Raw genomic sequence first — 19173 nt, forward strand, 5'->3', positions numbered from 1 at the left:
ACACGGAGTTTAAAGGTATACTGTCCTCTCTGAAGGTCTTAGTGTAGAGATGCTAATCAAATAAATCTATAAAACATATGCAGGTTTCCAGCACTTAGTGCACAGAGCCATGGAAATGCAGAGTGTGGTGCTATGAAACCCTCCTTACGCAGCAGAGACAGGTTGAAACATGAGGGAAGGAGGAGCATGGTTGCAAGGCCAGGAGAAGCAGCAGCCAGGGTTAGAAATGTAGGGGAGCATGGCCCAAGACTTCCAGCGGCTGAGTGCCAGGAGCTCGTCAGCCTGGATCCCATTATCCAGGACTTTGTATGCTAGGTTACACGGTTTACCTCTTTTTTAAGAAATGGAACGTTGAGTAGGCAGAGGTTACTAATGCAGATTACTGTGTTTTTTTGTTTGTTTGGTTGGTTGGTGGGTATTGTTGTTGTTGTGGGTGTTGTTGTTGTTGTTGTTTTTGAGATGCAGTCTCCCTGTGTCATCCAGGCTGGAGCGAGTACAATGGCACGATCTGGGCTCACTGCAACCCTTGCCTCCCAGGTTCAAGTGATTCTCCTGCCTCAGCCTCCAGAGTAGCTGGGATTACAGGCGGGGGCCACCACACGAGGCAAATTTTTTATGTTTTTGGTGGAAACGGGTTTTCACCATGTTGACCAGGCTCGTCTCCAACTCCTGACCTCAAGTGATCCACCGCCCCTGCCTCCCAAAGTGGTGGGATTATAGGTGTGAGCCACCATGCCCGGCCAGCAGATTACTTTTAAGAAAGGTTATTTTGGCAGCTGTGTGGGAATTGGATTAGAAGGTAAGACTGGCTATAAGATTGGCCATAATCTGGATAGATGGGGCATAACAAGGCTCAGGCGAGAAGAGTACAGGAAGAATAGGATCCAAGTAATGATGAGGCGTGGCAGGAGGTGGCCTCCAGCTGATGGAGATAGAATAAAGAACACCACCACCGCCACCCCACACACAGTTTTTATTTGTAAGATGAAATGATTCAGGAGCTAACATTGGCTGAAGGAAACTTTACGCTTTATAAACTGTCAGTTCTAGATGTAACAAGGCAGGTAGATTTAATATTGGAGTTTTCACTTTGAAATTGAGCTACATCTCATTTTTTTCTTAAAATAAGAAAGGCATTGAACAATAATTTATTAATAAGTCCAAATTCTAAACATTTGAAAATTTAAACTCATTATACATCACACACACACAAACACACACACACAAAACCACCACCACCAACAACCACAAAAAACAGGGTAAGGAATTACACCGTTTCTCCAACTTGTTTGTTCTATGTGCTGTTTGTGTCTTTAATGATCTCGTGAGTTCTTTAATAGAGCCAATAATAATAATGATTAAAATAAAATATTTTAATATTTTCCACACAATCCTGCTTCACAAGATAAATTTTATCAATATTATGAATCAGTCAAACTGATTTTATTTTTTATGTAACTTTGGGTATAGTAACACACCCGCCCTCCCTCCCTTCCTCACTTCCTCACTTCCTCCATCTGCTCATCTTCCATAGCCCCAGGTAATCACTGCTGTTAACATCTTGCTTGTGCTTCCAGAAAAATATTAGGTGTATGCAAGCAGCAAACATAGATTTTCTTTATTTCTACTCATTTAATTTTTTACCCTGATGGTAAAATACAATGTGCATTTATCTCCAACTTTCTATTTTTATTTAATCTATCCTGAAAATCTTTATCAAAATATAAAGAGCTTTCCCATCCTTTTTATAACTGCATAGTATTCCATGCTCTAATATGTATACATATAATATATATGATCTATATACATGTAATATGATACATAATTATATATGATCATATATATGATATATAGAACATATCATATTTCACTTAATGAGCTCTTAGTGATACAAATTTAGATGTTTCTACTTACTTTAGATCTCTAAAACTGTTGAAATACTTTATTATGTGGACAATATCTTGCTTGGGCACAAGCATATTTGTAGCATTCATTCTTAGATGAAGAATTGGAGGACAAAGGCTTTCACGTTGGCAATTTTGACAAATGCTGCCAAAATGTCCTATATAAAGACCGTGCCTATTTAAATGCCTAGGAGTGCCTTTACCACAGGCTTGTCAACAACAGATGGTCTAGCGTTAAATTTTTGCCTGCCTGGTAGGTTAAAAAAGTGTATTTCTGAGTAATTTTAATATGCATTTATTTTAATAAGAATGAGGTGGAAAATCTTTTTAGTTTTATTTCCTTTTCTTTGAACTGTCTCTTCCTATATTTTGCCTGTGATATGAATTTTGAAAATATCTTTTTGCCTTTCTTTATTTGTTTTTTGATGTTGTTTTTCTGTTTTTGTTTGTTTGATTGATTTTTTAAATTCACTACTCAGGTATTTGTGCATTGGGAACAAATCCATCATTTTTCTTATTAATTCTGGATTTGTATCATAGTTTAAATGGTTCTCCTTATTCTGAGATCACTGACGAATTCTTCTAGTTTTCTCTACTTCCTTTCCACTGAAATTTTTGCTGATGTACTGTATGAGACACAGTTCTACCTTTATGTTTTGAGATGGCTACCAAATTGTCTCAGTTCCACTATTTTAAAATCCTTGAGTGGTCTTAGTTAGTGAAATAGATTGTATAACTTTCAAATGGCAGGAGAACACTAGTAAATTGGATAGGGTGGTATTTGTTATGTTGACTGGATCAAGGCAATCTAAGTACATGATTTGGATCTTCAAATCCTAAAGCTTCCAGTAGTAGGTTATGTTGGTTGTTGCTCACTGTACCCTTCTTGCATCCACTGACACCATCATCACCACCATCTCAATGGACAGGAACATCTCCGTGGTGTAGAAGAGTGGGAAGCAGAGCCAGCATCAGTAACCTTACCTTTACCCTCTTCAAGGTTTAATGTCAGTCCTTTCTCTCCTGGGTCTTAACTTTGGCTCAGAAAGTTTGCTACTCTCATTGCATCCAACAATTCTGTTTCTTATAATTTTAAGACTTTAGGAAAATAAAAGTACTTCTTCTTAAATAAATAGTGACTACCTTTCATTTACTGCATCTAATGAAACCACAAACTTAATTAACACACTTATCATTTTATGCAAAGTAGCTCATGAAATTTTTATGAATACTTAGAGCAATTTGTTGACCTTTTCTCAAAAGTGGATTAGCATTGCTCCTTGTTTACATTTTTCATTTACTTTGTGCATATATATATATGCCCAAAGATACATATATATATATGCCCTTGTTTACATTGTTCATTTACTTAGTGTGTGTGTGTGTGTGTGTGTGTATATGTATATATATGCCCAAAGATAATGCAAAATTGAGTCCCACCAATTTTATGGAAAAACATTTCAGTTAGTATCAAGGGTCTTAAACTAATGTTCACAACTTTTTGCCTAGTAAACCACTTTCTGTAAATGTATTCTAAAAAAGCAAGCTGAAATGTTGTGGAAAAATTTTTAAGTGGCTAGTGATTTAAAAATTGCATATAATATGCAATAATTTGGAAGGAGAAAAAAATCTGAGTACATTTAGGTAGACTCACTGGATGAAGTATTATATTAAATAGCCATCAAAATATTTATAAAATACATTATTTCAAAAGTTGTGACTGCCCTTTTTGATAACATTAAAAGTAATATTTAATAAATAGAATACTCAATAATTAGACTATACTGATTTAAAATATACATGAGCAGAAGACAAACGTACAAAATATAGACTAAATACAAGTCTGGAAAAGGCACAAATAAGCACTATGTGTGGGTAAAATTGAATAATGCATTTACCACAATCGTTTTTTTTCTTTTCTCTGTATTTTAGAGTGAGCATAACTATTTTGGATAATGAGAAAAATAAACTTAATTAAAAACACAATCCTGACACTGCATAGTATATTTGTTGAAGACTATATATCAGAGATGTGTAATTATTGAATCTCTTGGGAATTACAAGTTACTTATTAATTAACCAAAAAGGAGCACCTATGGATAAATCTCATCACTCCTTCTCCATTATATAGTTATTATATACCAACACTCAGATATCTTATATCAAAACAAGTTTAGTGAAACTTGGTTTGGTTAAAAAATTAGGAAAAGAAAATTTCTGCTCTTCATTATAAAAGGATGTTTAGAATTGTATTTATGAGAAGAGTAGGATGGTAGTCCTCAGAAACGTTTCGTTTTCCATAGAAATTTCCATTATTAGAGATCACAAAACACTTAATTCTCAAGAAATTGTCATTCTTAAAATCTTAGAATATCGATTTTAAGTTTTATCTCAGTGGCATTTGAGGTTCAATTACTAGTTTTAACTAGTTTCTAATTTCTTAAGACAAAGATAAAAGTTTTCATGGGCAATTGTGAAGGACAAAAACAATAAAACTAGACAGAAACTAACTTTGGGATCAGAAATAGAAAAGGGAAATAATTATTTCTGGCCGGGCACGGTGGCTCAAGCCTGTAATCCCAGCACTTTGGGAGGCCGAGATGGGCGGATCATGAGGTCAGGAGATCGAGACCATCCTGGCTAACACGGTGAAACCCCGTCTCTACTAAAAAATACAAAAAATTAGCCGGGCGAGGTGGCGGGCGCCTGTAGTCCCAGCTACTTGGGAGGCTGAGGCAGGAGAATGGCCTAAACCCGGGAGGCGGAGCTTGCAGTGAGCTGAGATCCGGCCACTGCACTCCAGCCTGGGGACAGAGTGAGACTCCGTCTCAAAAAAAAAAAAAAAAATTATTTCTAATGAAATAAAACTTGTTTCATGTGGTTTAAAATATAGTTAAAATGAAATAATATATATACTACCCAAGGCCTTAAGAAATACAACAATTTTTATAGGAAGCTTGAAATGTTTGCAAAACATGTTTAACTTTACCTATTTATTCTCCCTCCACCTCAAGATGCTGTGGATACGCATGCCAATTCTTTCACCCTTACTTAGAACTCACATTTTCTGGTAAAGGGCATGCATGTGGCACTGTTTTCACCCAAATGCCTTGTTTGATTAAATCTTCTTGCTAGGTCTTATCTTAACTGTTCAAACATGGATACCACTTTAACTTTCATAATCTGTGAATTTCAGACAGCCTGGGAAAAAGGGGATGGGAACTCTCGTGTTTAAGATTGTATTTGAGCAAAAAAAAAAAAAAAAGTCATTCTTGAAAAGGGTTTGATTCACTATTGATAAAACAGGTGGCCACTCATGTGAATTCCCTCATGACTGCCTCTATCAGATCATCAGAATCAACTTTTCCACCCACCTTTAATTTGTCAGATTATCAACACCGATATTCACTTGTATTTCTTAAGCTTCTCACACAAGTTAAACACTTCACATATGTTGTTCTAATTATTCGTGACCATAATAACCCTGCAGAAAGGTTACTCTCCAAGAAGCCAGAAGATTTACCTAAGGACTCAAAGAACTGGGGTTACAACCCAATTCTATTTGACTCCAAAGCTAAAACTCTCTCCACTACTTTTAGTGGAAAAATGGATACTCTCATTCTCCCTCATTTCTCACGCTCTTACTATCTGTATCTCCCATATACGCATGTAAGTTGTGTAGCTTAGTAGGAAGGGAGGACATTCGTTTGCAAAGGAATTTAATGGATTGGAAAACAGAGAGCTGTAGAAAAGTAAAATGGGGCAACACTAAGAAGGGAGGACATGACACAGAATGAGGAGAAAAATTGCACCTCCCTGTCCCAGCCAGTATTATAAAGGTACTCCCTTTCAACTTTGTTTGGAATATGCAAGGCTAGTGAGTGGTCTCCTATGTATCTAAGTGAGAGCCCTGGAGAAAATAAGAAACGGACAGGAAACAATATGATTTCAATGGACTTGACCTTCAATCCAGAGCAAGTCTCTATGTTTCTCTAAAGCATGAAACACATGTCCTTAGTTGTTAAGAAATTTCTCAATCGTATTGACTAAAAACACTCTCCAGATTTAGGAGCTGTTGCTCTACTGTGGTGTCTAACTTGTGTCCATCTTCTGTGACTTTGCTATCTTCGCAAACATTATCTTAATACATTTCTTACATGATTTTGATGATGCATAGTTATTTAATTTCCAATTACTATAACCAAGCTAAAAGGTAAGTAGAAATAACTATTTTACTAGGTTGAGAGCCTCTTGAATATAGATACTGATAAATCCAACTTTTAACTCCCAGTGCAGAATTCAGTGCCTTATTTACTGTACTTGTTTTACCTATTCTTATTACATAATGACAGAATTTATGAAAAATGTGGTGCATTTTATCCCATTGATTCTTTGAATGAAATGCCTGTTTTTCTCCCCTCTCCATAATAAAATCTCCAGATTGCTCAAGGTTGATCCTGGATCCCTCTGTTCCTGTTTGATCTCTCCATTCTCACAACTTAAGACATGCATATTGTCTGCCTGATATTTAACATTTTTTAGAATTGTTTCGTAATTTTTATTATTTGTCTTGTAAAAGTTTATAACATTCTAGTGATTAACATCAGAGAATTGGGGGAGGATTGGATAAGGCTATCATCCCATATCTACAGCTATGCAGCTATGTGACCTTGAGCCACTTACTGGGAATCACGGACCAGCAGTTCTTCATCTGTTAATGGGTTTGGATATAGATTGTAGGATTGTCGTGTAATTTAAATAAAATATGTATTTTAAATGTTTAATGCAATGCCTAAATGTGGGCTCTCAAAAAATGGCAACTGAAAAAACTTTTATAGTGTTTAGTACAATTCGAGAAACATGATAAACATTCCATAAATATGTGTGAGTTGGCTGACTGAAATGCCTGAGTTTCAAAAGAGCTAAATTGAATGTTCATTTGACTCTCTGGATAATGGAAAGAACTTTCTCTGGCATCTCAATGGTTGATTATGCAATCACATGCTTTGGCGCCTGAACCCTGTACTCAGCTCCCGGGTGCTCCTCAGATGTTTGTTCTATTCTAGGAGTCTCACTTGAGTCTCACTTTACTACAGCCGTATGTATTGGGGATTGCATAAACATCCTGCCTCAGTCAAAAGACACTGGGCTCTTGTAAGGACGAGTGACCCGCATGTACTATTGATGTCTTCTTCATTCTTACAACAGTTCTCTTGTCACGTAATATCTCCGCTCTTTGATTCTCTACCTGCAGGAATGGGTTCAGACTATTGTAATTCTGCAGAGGGCAGACTACCATTGGCAATTTGAATGAGATGTGTAAAAAGTGAGAAAGGAAACATGTCTAACCCCCTTATGGATTGAAAGAAGAAATATCTTTCCCATTTAGTAGTTCCGGGAAAATACCAATGTTCCACTCTAAGAAAGTAGGCAAAGAGGAACCACATAGTTCAATTTCTCCGTAGGACTGTCTCTACCCAAGCCAGACACAGTAAGGGTTAGGGTAACTATGTAATGTAAATTGGATACTCATCAAAGAGCATCACTAGAAAAGAACACTAGGTATAGCCACAAAGCCATCCTGAGCAGCTGACCACGGTGCTGGACTTCTTCACTCTTAGCCTGAATTTCTGAATTGCAAGTAACTGATTAGAAAATGAATACACATTGCAGATGAAGAATTGTTACTAAAGGAGACATGGCTGAAATGTCCATATAAATTGGAGAGGGAAAACCCAAAACTCTCTTTATTTGACCAGCGCTATTCTTTAACCCGTTAACTTGAATCCTGCCTCTCTTTCTCTCTGTCTCTCAGCTCTCCTATATTTCTATTGCTTTTCTGATTCATTTTTTTAACAGAACAAACCTGATCATGGATGTCATAAACTCTTTCCCCTTTGAGGCTATGTGACAACAGGAAAAGAACAGTATTTTAAAATAATATTTAAAGAATTCATATAAATAACTAAGATAAATATTGAAAAGATACTAAAATGTTAGTAAAAGAGATAATCAGGTTGTAGGATTTGGATTTTTTTCCTTTTTTATATTATTTTCAGTTTTTTAAAAACTGATATATATTTTATAATCTAAAATTAATAGCAAAACACCTGGTTAGATATAAGTAGATTGTAATGGTAGCTACACTAACCACAGTCTGTGTAAATGGCACAAGTAATTTATCCTCTTTGAGCCTACTATTTCATATCTGTAAACTGGGGCTAATATGTACTTATGCCATAAGTCTTCCTTGAGGATTGGACTGGACCTAACCACACTGTGGATACTCTGTAAATATACCCCATTGTCAGAGACAGTGGTGGATCATGGAGGAGTCAGGAGTGCAGACTTGAAGGTGAACAAGCCCGACAGGAATAATGAAATTTGTGATGAAAACCCTGTTTCTAATGTACTCAATTTGCCTCAAGCACCTACTTTAGGAAGGGGTTCTCCTAAAGGCTAGAGATACAGAAATGAACAAGGTGTTATTCTGGTGCTTATAAAACCTATATTAATAGATTTTCCACTATGGGCAAAGCAAAGGTGTTATCACTCCCCTTTGCTTAGTGCTTCCAGAGATCTTCTAGCTGTAATGAGATAGGAGGGGCTAAAGTACTAATCTGTGGCAGTGTTTCTCTAGAAGAGGAACCTAGAAACTTAGGCTATTTAAGAAGTATCCTAGGTGACTGCTTCAAACAGGTAAGTACAGAAAACACTCAACTGTGGTAAACCGATAAAAAGGAAGAGCTGCAGAAACAGATAAAAAGGATGAAGACATTTTTAAACTATGCAGAATATAGCTAAAATATATTCTTACTACTTAATCATTCACCAAGTAAGGTTTTACTTAATTACCACCATGGATGGAAATATAGAGAAGACGGAAACTGGGAAGAAAGACTTATCCTGCCATCTACGTATCGTAGCAAGGAGTCGGTGCTATTCATCTTAATATTCCATTTATGTTCAGAAAAGCCAGCATAGTTCAGGGTGAGGCATTCAGATATTGTTGGAATACATGAGCAATACTGAGCTTCTATTTTTGGCATTTGTCCATGTTTACTCATTGCTATAGAAAACGTATTTATAGTGTTCTTGGTTTTCATGTCCATACTCTGCAAGACAAGTCATTAGCCCCAGATTAGAAATAAGGAAACTGAGGCTCAGAAGACATTCACCATAATAAATCACATAATAAATAAAATAAAATAATATAACATAATTTGATGGCACATCTGTAATCAAAACAAAACGTGTTACATGACCATACCTATGCTATTTCTACCATCCACACCATGAATGAATCTGGTTTACAACATTAGATTTTGTATGTGGGAGCAGAGTTTTGGATGTGAAATGCCATACCTGAATTGGGAATCTAAACAGTAGTAACTGAAAGATTTCTTAATGTTACCAGTAGAAGACACCTGCTTTGCTCTTGATAAGTAATAACAACTTTACCCACAACTCAAAATGCTGTGTGAGCCACTTGTAACTGGGATGCTCAGCTTCATTCATCTGATCTCCTTTCTGGAAAACTGAAAACGAGTTAATGGATTGATGCATGTTTGTGTAGTATTTGGACACCCAGCCTTCAGAAAGTTCTGATGCTTGCATCTTTAGTTATGGTAATTACAACCAATGAGGTTACCAGCAAAAATTTTTTACCACTCTCTTCTAGGTGAGATTCTACTTTTAAAGGTATTTTGGAGTGTACTTAATCTAATATATTAGGTGTCAATTTTGAGTTAATTTGAAATCTAGAGATTCTTTCTGCTATCCCTGCCTACAGTCACCATGGGGCCCCAAGAAGACCCTCAGAAATGCTTCAAAATTATATTGTTTGGTTTGGGGGCACTAATATTCATTCTTATGTCTCTTCAGCTAATTGCTAAAATTTATTTAAGTTTTTGGCAATTTTCCATGCAACTTTTTTTTGGTCAATCTTCCATGCAACTTGATGTTACAAATTACATTTTGCAATTTCTTTCCTTCTTTACTATTTTATAGTAAAGACAAAAGGATAACTATTTTCCTTTCCCTTTAATATTAGGAAATATCAGATGGGAAGCAGGGAGTCATTCTTACGAAAAACAGTCATTTACTTTTTTTTCAGCTTATCTCTTTTTTCCTTTCTTTCTTTTTCCTATAGAAGAGCGTTTTTGTTTTGTTTTGCTTTGTTTTGCTTTTGTTTTTTTGTTTGCATCCTTGGGAACTGTGCTCCTGCCTTTTGCACTCAACTTACCCTTCCTTCAGAAGTACCTTTGATCATGTACAGGGGGCTGGGCCTCTCTCCTCTTTCTCTGGGATAAGAAATTGGTCACAATGAACGTGACCTGCCTGTAGCGCAACAGGTCCTGATGGACACCAGCCCACAGTGGGAGGCTGTGTCCTAACTGTGTGGAGGCAGGAGTACTTCTGTACTAAGTTTAATGGAATCTGGTGAGTCTGGGACTTAACCTGGTATAGCAAGGGCACCTAAAGAAAATAGTTTCCCTTAAAAAGACATGGGAATGCCTAGAAACTTAGATTTTTTTGCCTCACACTTATGGTCCCCTCTTCCCCAACACAAAATAACCCAGAGCAACCAAAATGCTTCTCCTTCATTTTCCCTCTGAAACTTAACTTTCTTAAATGTACCTAATAGAATAAATTCTGAGCAAGCCTCCTTATAAAATGTGTATATACAAGCCTCCTTATAAAATGTGTGTACAGTTAAACTTGTGAAAGATTGTTTAGAGTTTCAGTTACTAAGAGAATTAAATGGATAAATACGTAGTTAAGCCAATAAATACATAACAATGAATTTGCAACTCTCCCTACATATCAGTGTTATATTGTGTCAAAGAATGCTATATATGCCTTAAACATTTATATCCCCACCAATATTACTTAGATTGTGCTCCAGTGAATTCCACCAGATACACTGCAAGTGTCAGACACTGTGACCTGTGGAGTAAAGGGACTCTCTATCCCTTGGCATTGGAAGGGGAAGTCTGAGCCTACCCAAGTTGAGGTGCAGGGAGAGCCTCCCCTTCTGGAGTTCCAAGGTGATGTGGTCTCCACGCTGACCTTCTCCATGGAACAGGACCCCATCTCCTTGCATGCTCTTGAACTTCAGGGAGATCACATCTTTGAGAGTACTCATCAACTTCTGATTGAACCTGTACAGAAGTGAGCTTCGGCCATCAAAGTCAGCAACGTCTGATTCTGGGAACAAAGAAGGAGCGGGAGAGAAAAATCAGTGCATATCCTCATGACTGCTGTTCCTGTTTCCCTTATTAGTTTGTGTCCAGTTCACAGAAATGTTCTTGAGATCTGCCAGGTCTAGTCTCAACAGGAAACATGTAGACTAGAACCAACCTAATTAGACTCAAGGGAATTATTCATTTACAAGCAGTCACCACACACTGAGTCAAAGTGAACTGATCATCAATTTAGAAGTAAAAACTCTCATTAGTGGTATGTCAGCTTTTGCTGGAGGGGACAGGGTGAGAATACCGCAAGTACCTATGTCTGGCTTACTACGTCAGATGGCTTAGAATAATCTCCCATGATCTGTCTTCCTGACAGTCAGAAGCACTTGATCTCATCATCTCAGACACAACATTAGAGATGAAAAATAGATATAATTATGATGCCAACTCCACATAGTACTGTCTCCCTAGAAGGCTGTGTTGAGGAGGATTCTGAGGCTTCTACTGGGTTCAGTGGAAAAATAAAATACTCAGCAAAAGAAGACTCGTATTTGAACAAAGAGGGCAAATGTACTACATTCCTGCCATAACTGTCTTATCTGTGCTGGTGATATTTATCATTTTAGTGTTTTCATAGAAAACATTCAATTCATTATTATCAAAGCAAAAAAAAAAGGGGGGGGGGGAAGGTCAAGTAACCATGATTTAGATAAACTTATGTACCAGGTATGTGCAAACATACCTGACAAATTATGCCAAAAATCTAATAGAGATTCTATTTGGAATGTGTTGTTCTAGGTTATTTTCATGTTTTCTTTTCTATTTTTTAATTACAAAAACTTCTATAATGAGCTTTTATTGTAGAAAAAAATGTAAGACTGTTTAATTATACATTGAAACTGATTCATTATATACCATGTTCTGTGGGTGGGATTGTGGTGATTATGTGGAGGGAGTGGGATTTTCTATCTAAAATGGAGTACCCAAGAAAACTCAATTTTTCTATTATCCATCATGCAATTAAAATCCTCAGCCTGAGCATACACAAAGATAATGTTTTTTTCCACCAAGGATCTAGAAACATTCTTTGTGAATCTGAGGTTCTGAAATGAAAAGGAAAATGAAATAATACTTTTCTGTAATTAGTTTTAAAACCCAATTGCACAATTTATTTATATGGAATGAAGTGGTCCCAACCAAAAGGTTGCTGATGGAAACCTAGACTTTAAAAAGAAACAGTCCAAGAGACTTTCACAAATGTCCACCTTTCTCGGCACCTCCCCTCCCTACCTCATCAATGCATTTATGCCTGTTATCTCAACTAGGATTCCACCCAGACCAAAGTGGGGCCACAGACCAACAGTTGCCACCACTCATGGAGTAGTGAGGACTGTGATATAGATAAGGTAATGGATTCTCAACTGTGATGACCATAGTTTGTTACTTGGGTCACCTTGGTCTAAGGTGATTGTATTATTTATAAGATGAAGATAATTATATCCATTAGAGAAAACTGCTTTGAGAAGTAAATGTGCTAAGACTTACAAAGTGATGACACATCAGTGTGAACTCATGGTGCATGGCACATTATTTGTGTTAAATCAATAATAGATAGGAGAGGTATTAGTAGTAATTGAAATAACAGGATTAGTTCCTATTGAGGTTACTCTATTGGTTGGCACCTGACCTTCTTACCCCAAATGATGCTTTTTTCAATTTTGATTCAGATATTTACTGCCCAAGGTTGCCAAAGTAGCCCCAAGCTTCTTGTTCTGTCATGTTTTGGCTTCTCACACTCTAGTTGAAATTACTGTGTGCACAGTGCGTACATCACTATGTACGCAATACTAATATTCTCTTCTGATTGCTTCTACTCTGCCACTGCACCAGATTGTGGAGTAGAAATTGGGTCCTAGGTAGCCCCTTTAGTGCCCAGCAGTGAGTAGAAGGACCACATAGTGTCCCACAGAGGTTCTAAAGGCAAATGCAGAGATTAATGCTCACAGTAATGCTCACTGAACTGACTCAGTTCAAAGGGGGTAGATTCAGACAGGGTTTCTTAGAGGAAGTGAGTGGTATATTGGCCTTTAACAATATGTAGGAGTTACCCCAGGGAAAGGAGGGACTCAATGTCTCCAGGAGGGGGAACAGAGGCATGAGAATGTTTGGTGCATCTCAGTACTGCAGGAGGACAGCGGGATGGAGAAAGGGCAGAAAGATCTCTAGCTCCCAGTGTGGCATTTCTTGCAGGCTGAGACATACAGCACGTGGTGTGTCTTTGAAGCAGTAACTCAATCTCATCATTATTCATGGATGCATTTGCCCCACTCCCATAGACAGATATCGCATCTGAACTCTGGGTTTCTCTAGCACTGGGCACACCCCTCTGTTTTTGTTATCACATGCCATGTGAGAATCACAGTCCACAAACTGTATACATCATGTCCACTCACTCATACCACTCTTTATCTCCCAGCCAGCACCAGCACTGAGCACAGAGTCTGAACATGGCAGGTGGGGTCCCATGTGCAGTGAAGTGAAACAACATGGAGGAAATTTGCCTTTGGTTCCCTGGTAAAGACATTAAACTAAGGAGAGGAGCCCTCTACAGAGAAGCTCTACTACTCACCAAGTGTCTGACTGGGGGTAAGTTTACGTCAAAACTATGGGCCTTGCTTTCCATCCTTATAAAATGGTGCATAACAATGTATTCATTTACATTTACAACTGATTGTAAGAATGCAGTGAGAGAATTTGGGTTAATATTTATATAAATAAATTATATATTTGTATAAATATATACATATTTATATAAATATATTTATATAAATGTATGCATATTTATATAAATATATATATTTATATAAGTATATATAAAGGTGTGTGTATATACATATATATATACATATATATGTATACACACACACACACACCTTTGACACTTTTTTGTCCAAGCAATGGTTATGGATAAATTTATGGAAATATAAATATTCATTATGTTTCTGCTATTTCCCCCATCCCTCTTCATTTTATAATGCCATACTCCAGTGTACTTGGCTGCCAGGACCCCTCATGGAGGCCTGAGTTCTTGGGTCAAGTGCTGAATTCCAAATGTTTCCTTTCTCCAGTCCACTCACTCACTCACCTCCCTCCCCATTCATCATCGTTACTATGATCTACATTCCATTCCCTCCAATGTCTGGCTAGTCTAGTGACTTAACTAAGGATATAAATGTTGATGGCAAAGGGACATAGGTTATCTCTAAGAAAACACATCTTCATGTTGTCATAAGACCTAGAGAAAACGAAGCCAATCAATAGCACAAGTCTAACGGAGCTGGGTTTCAATTCTGGTTTTGCTCCTTACTACCTGGGGGCGGGGTTGGTTGAAGCAACTTTTTGGATTTCTCTGAACCTCCTCCTATCTGTATGATGGGGCTTACAGCAACCTACCTTCAAAGTCATTGTGAAAATTGCACAAGCTCAGACCTGAAAATACAAAGGCGTTCAATAAAAGAAAGTACTCGGTAGTGAAGATTTTCAAGCACGGCATAAAGATGCCATCAAGAACTTGGTGTGAAAAATTCTGTTTGGGTTTGGGATTCGGTAGCCTTCACATCACACTGAGTAGGCGTGCATTCACGCCCTCATCATCATTGCCGGCTTTTCATTTTCTATGAATAGTTTCAGAACTGCTTCCTGGATTCCACTTTTGCTATCTTCACCTGACACATTTTTTATCTTTAAAAAGCATGAGAAACAACACACTTCACCATTGCTAAAGTACTTCAGTGAACTTCCTTTGCCCTGAGAATTAATTTCAGCCTCCAGGACCCCACATGATCCTGCTCTGCTCACCTCTCCCACCTCACCCTCTGTTCCTTTTTTCAACCCTCACACTGCTCCAGGCATGCTGTGATTTTAGTGTATGTGCATATGCATGTATGTGTGGGGCTGGGATAATGTGTGTGGAGCCCACATCACAAGCCCTGCAATTCTCTAAGTATTTTTTGCGCATGAACTCATGTAATAACATCAATTAACCTTTGAGGATAATACTGTTATTATTCCCACTTTACAAATAAGAAAAACACGGCACAAAGAGATGAAGAGGTATGTAATGCACAAATGCCAGGGCCAGGGCTCAAACATACCCTGTCTGACCCACCCATGCTGAGTCCACTGAGCTCTTTCCCAAGCGCTACTCACTCGGACCACGATGCTCAGCTCATCAGTGAGTTCCCACCTGGCCCTTTTTCTAAGGGGTCCTCCATCCCCGTTAGTCTCCCTCTAAGCACCTTGCCATTCTCTTCGTAATGCACTTCGCAATTGGATTAGATGCTCATCTGTTTTCTCAGTGGTTTATAGTCCAGTTGTCCAACACATCAGTGCATGCCATGAGGACAAGGGCCAGATGTACACTGTTTGCCACATTAATTCAGAGCCTCACACTGGACCCAGAAGGGTATGCCATTCAGAGCCACTTGTGAAATGAGCTGTGACCCATCAAGGTGCCTATGCCCAAGTGTGATGCTGCCCAACTGTCCCCTGAGTTCCTGCCACATCATCTATTTCACCGTTCAGAGCCAGCTGACCATCCACACTGGGAGAGTTAGTTTCTTCTGCAGGCCACGCTCAGCCACTGGAACTGCGACCCGCGTGTGACTCACACACGCTTATTGGTGCAGAGAGGATGCATGGCCTTTAGTGAGAACAGAACTAGCCTGGTGGGAGTGCGGGAGCGTTCCTCTGACCACCACCAGTACCTGATAAGGGCCACACTTTGCTGTTCTCAGAGATTTCAGCCAAACACTGCACCTCCGCAATATTAATTACATTGCACACAACAGGCTCCAGTCATTTCCCAGATACAGAAACAGGTTTTTAAAACTTTCAAAGAAGGATCAAAGGTTTCCACAACTGAATACTTCATACTCCTTCCTAGACATTAGGAATACTCAACAGTCCCAACTTCACTTGGAAAACAGATTTAAAATGATAATAATAAAGACCCACATGGTTATAAGGTTGCTGTTAATAAAAGATAAACTATTATACGCTGGTTTTTCCTCATGAGGTAGTATCATAACCACTTTTTCTGGATATCTCTTTGGAACTTAATTTGCTGCATGGGGTCTGGTTATAGAAATCAAAATCTTTGTGTTGTGCGAGCATCTTGGCAGATTCTCTTTTAAAAGGAAACAAAGTGTGTAGAAAGGAATAAAAAGGGTAGACATGGGCTTTTTCTAGCAGATGGGAAATAGGTGATCATTTCATATCTAGTTTTAAAGGTACCAAAAACATAAAACTGAATATATCTCCCATATTCTCTATCACAACTTCTCTAACACACTTGTGGAGATTTCTTTCTCTGAATCCATTCCCCAGGGGAAAAGGCACTAATTAGCACACATTACCTAATTTAATGTTCTTAGTGGCCCTGAAAGGTCCATATTTTTTCCCCATTTGTGAAGTGGGAACAGCAAAGCTCAAAAACGTGTGCCTCACTCAACGTCACACACCAGGAAAGGAGTTGTTTGACACTGAAGCCAAAAAAAAAAAAAAAAAAACCAAAACTGATCACTGATTTAAAGAAGGGAAGGATGATGTTAAATAAGAAGTTTTCTTTTCCTTAAATGTTGCTCTGAATTTCCCTGGGGTCCCTGCACTTCTTTTTTTCTTTTTTTGAGACGGAGTCTTGCTCTGTCCCCCAGGCTGGAGTGCAGTGGCCGGATCTCAGCTCACTGCAAGCTCCGCCTCCCGGGTTTACGCCATTCTCCTGCCTCAGCCTCCCGAGTAGCTGGGACTACAGGCACCCGCCACCTCGCCCGGCTAGTTTTTTGTATTTTTTAGTAGAGACGGGGTTTCACCGTGTTAGCCAGGATGGTCTCCATCTCCTGACCTCGTGATCCGCCCGTCTCGGCCTCCCAAAGTGCTGGGATTACAGGCTTGAGCCACCGCGCGCGGCCGGGGTCCCTGCACTTCTGCACTTGCTCCTTCACTTGCTCCCTTTCTGGGACGGCAGGGAAACCACGTGGACACCTGGGAGGCTTCGTTATGGTGGAGGTACAATGCCTTCTCTATCCCCACCATCTTCCCGAAGCTCAAACCCTCTATCCTTTTTTATTTTTGTGGTTTTCCTTCATTCATGCATTCTCGTATTCAAGCTCTGCAGAGGTCCTGGCTCTCAAGGGCTAAGCTGGAGAGAGCAAGCACACAATTCTACATCTACATCCAATGGAAGGAGGTGAGCACTGTGTGCTGAGGGAGCACTGGACTCTCTCCAGGGAGTGGCAGAGGGCCAGGAGGGTGTCCAGGCAGGATCAATGTTTCTCCAGAGTCCTGAGACATAAGGGGTAGTCAGGCTGGTGAGGTGGGGGGTGGAGTGAGAATAGGAGAATAGAAGGAGGGAGTGGCAGTGAGAAGGGCAGTCCCACCAGAAGGAAGGGGTTGCAAGTTCAAGGCAAGGAGGAGAGAGAGAGAAAGTGCAGGGTCCCATCTAGGATCTATCAGGAGTCAGACTTGCTGAAGGGAAGCGCACCCTGTGGACCAGCAGTGCTGAGGTAACCAAGGAGGTTTTTAGACATACGGAATGTAGGAACTCACTGTAGACCTAAGGAATGAAAAACTGGGTGTCGGAACCAGCAAGTGGTGTGTTAAGGAGCCCTCTCAGGGGCAGCTGCTCTTGATGAGGTTTGAGGAGCTCTGTGCTCAACTGTAGGGTGCCAAGGGCAGTGGGGAGTCAACAGGTCACAACTAGAGTCGGAAGTCTCATGGTAGAGGGTCAAATTAAAAATAAAATACTACGGGTTTGGCCGGGCACGGTGGCTCATGCCTGTAATCTCAACATGTTGGGAGGCCAAGGCAGGCGGATCACCTGAGGTCAGGAGTTTGAAACCAGCCTGGCCAGCACTGTGAAATCCCGTCTCTACTAAAAATACAAAAATTAGCTGGGCGTGGTTTGGGCACCTGTAATCGCAGCTACTCTGGAGGCTGAGGCAGGAGAATTGCTGGAACCCGGGAGGCGGAGGTTGGAGTGAGCCAAGATTGCGTCACTGCACTCCAGCCTGGGCGACAGAGGGAGACTCTGTCTCCAAAAACAAAATAATAAAGTAAAATAAAATAATATGAGTTTCAATGTGACCCTGATATCAATGGAGGAAGTAACTACAAAAGCATATAGAGTAGGGAAAATGCATGATTGCTTTTTGGGTTTTTAGAAAGACCTCTTTGTGTTTTAGAAAATGCATCAGATTACTTGCATGGTCAGCCTGCATTCTAATCCTGACCACCTACCCCCATTACCCAATTTTGCTGTGCCTTGCCAAGCCAGTAAAAACCTAATGTGGTCCTTGTGGAATTTTTTCCTTCACATTAATACCTGATGTCTGTTCCTCAGAGTTCTCTATTTTATCTACCATGCCAGTGACCCAGAACACAGCTGTTAGATACTTACTTCCCGGAGTGGACAATTTCTTCCCCTTTTTTTCAAAATCGATTTTTGGGATCCCATTATTACAAACTCAATTCAATTCAGTTCAATGCATGGTTTGTTAAGATGAGGATACATTGGCAGCCTTCTCTAGAATATGAAGGATAGGCCGCTCATGCTCCAGAGTCCTTAGAATGAAGGCAGGCCCTACAGTGCACAGCCTCTTCTTTTGGGTCAAGACAGAGCCAGCATGCGCTCCCCCATCCTGGAGTACTGAGAATGCCAGCACTGGCCGACTTCCCACCGGGCCCATAATTGCTGACCTGGCTGTCACAGCTTGCTTTCTGAGAAAGACAGAGTTCCGGAGGCATATGCTGGCACATTTGATGGATGTTGGTAGCTTGTCAACAAACCAGCTAAAAAAAGGGCTTCACTGAATAACAGATTCCAAGCTTGAATCCCCAAGTGGGCCAGCTGGGCTCCTGTGTGGGCCAGGGACGAGGAGTCAGCTTCCTCATGGGCCAGAAAGCCAAAGCTCAACATTGACAGGAGAAGCTATGGATTCACCCCGACAATCAGTCCCACTTGGCATCTTCGGTTGTTCACAGTAAACATGATTTTCAGTACAATTACATTTTGA

At 39.5% G+C, this 19173-nt stretch overlaps 1 protein-coding gene across 1 annotated transcript in view; it reads right to left on the bottom strand.

The window, feature by feature from the left end:
• Positions 1 to 19173, bottom strand: part of CNTNAP5 (contactin associated protein family member 5) — an 861846-nt gene that overhangs the window by 465365 nt on the left and 377308 nt on the right. Inside the window, exon 5 of the mRNA XM_015109883.3 lies at positions 10911 to 11114. Within this exon, the coding sequence (XP_014965369.3) occupies positions 10911 to 11114 (204 nt within the window). The remainder of the gene's footprint in view (positions 1 to 10910; positions 11115 to 19173) is intronic.

The sequence above is a fragment of the Macaca mulatta genome, chromosome 12 (genome assembly GCF_049350105.2).
Source record: "Macaca mulatta isolate MMU2019108-1 chromosome 12, T2T-MMU8v2.0, whole genome shotgun sequence".
Classification (NCBI taxonomy): Eukaryota; Metazoa; Chordata; class Mammalia; order Primates; family Cercopithecidae; genus Macaca; species Macaca mulatta.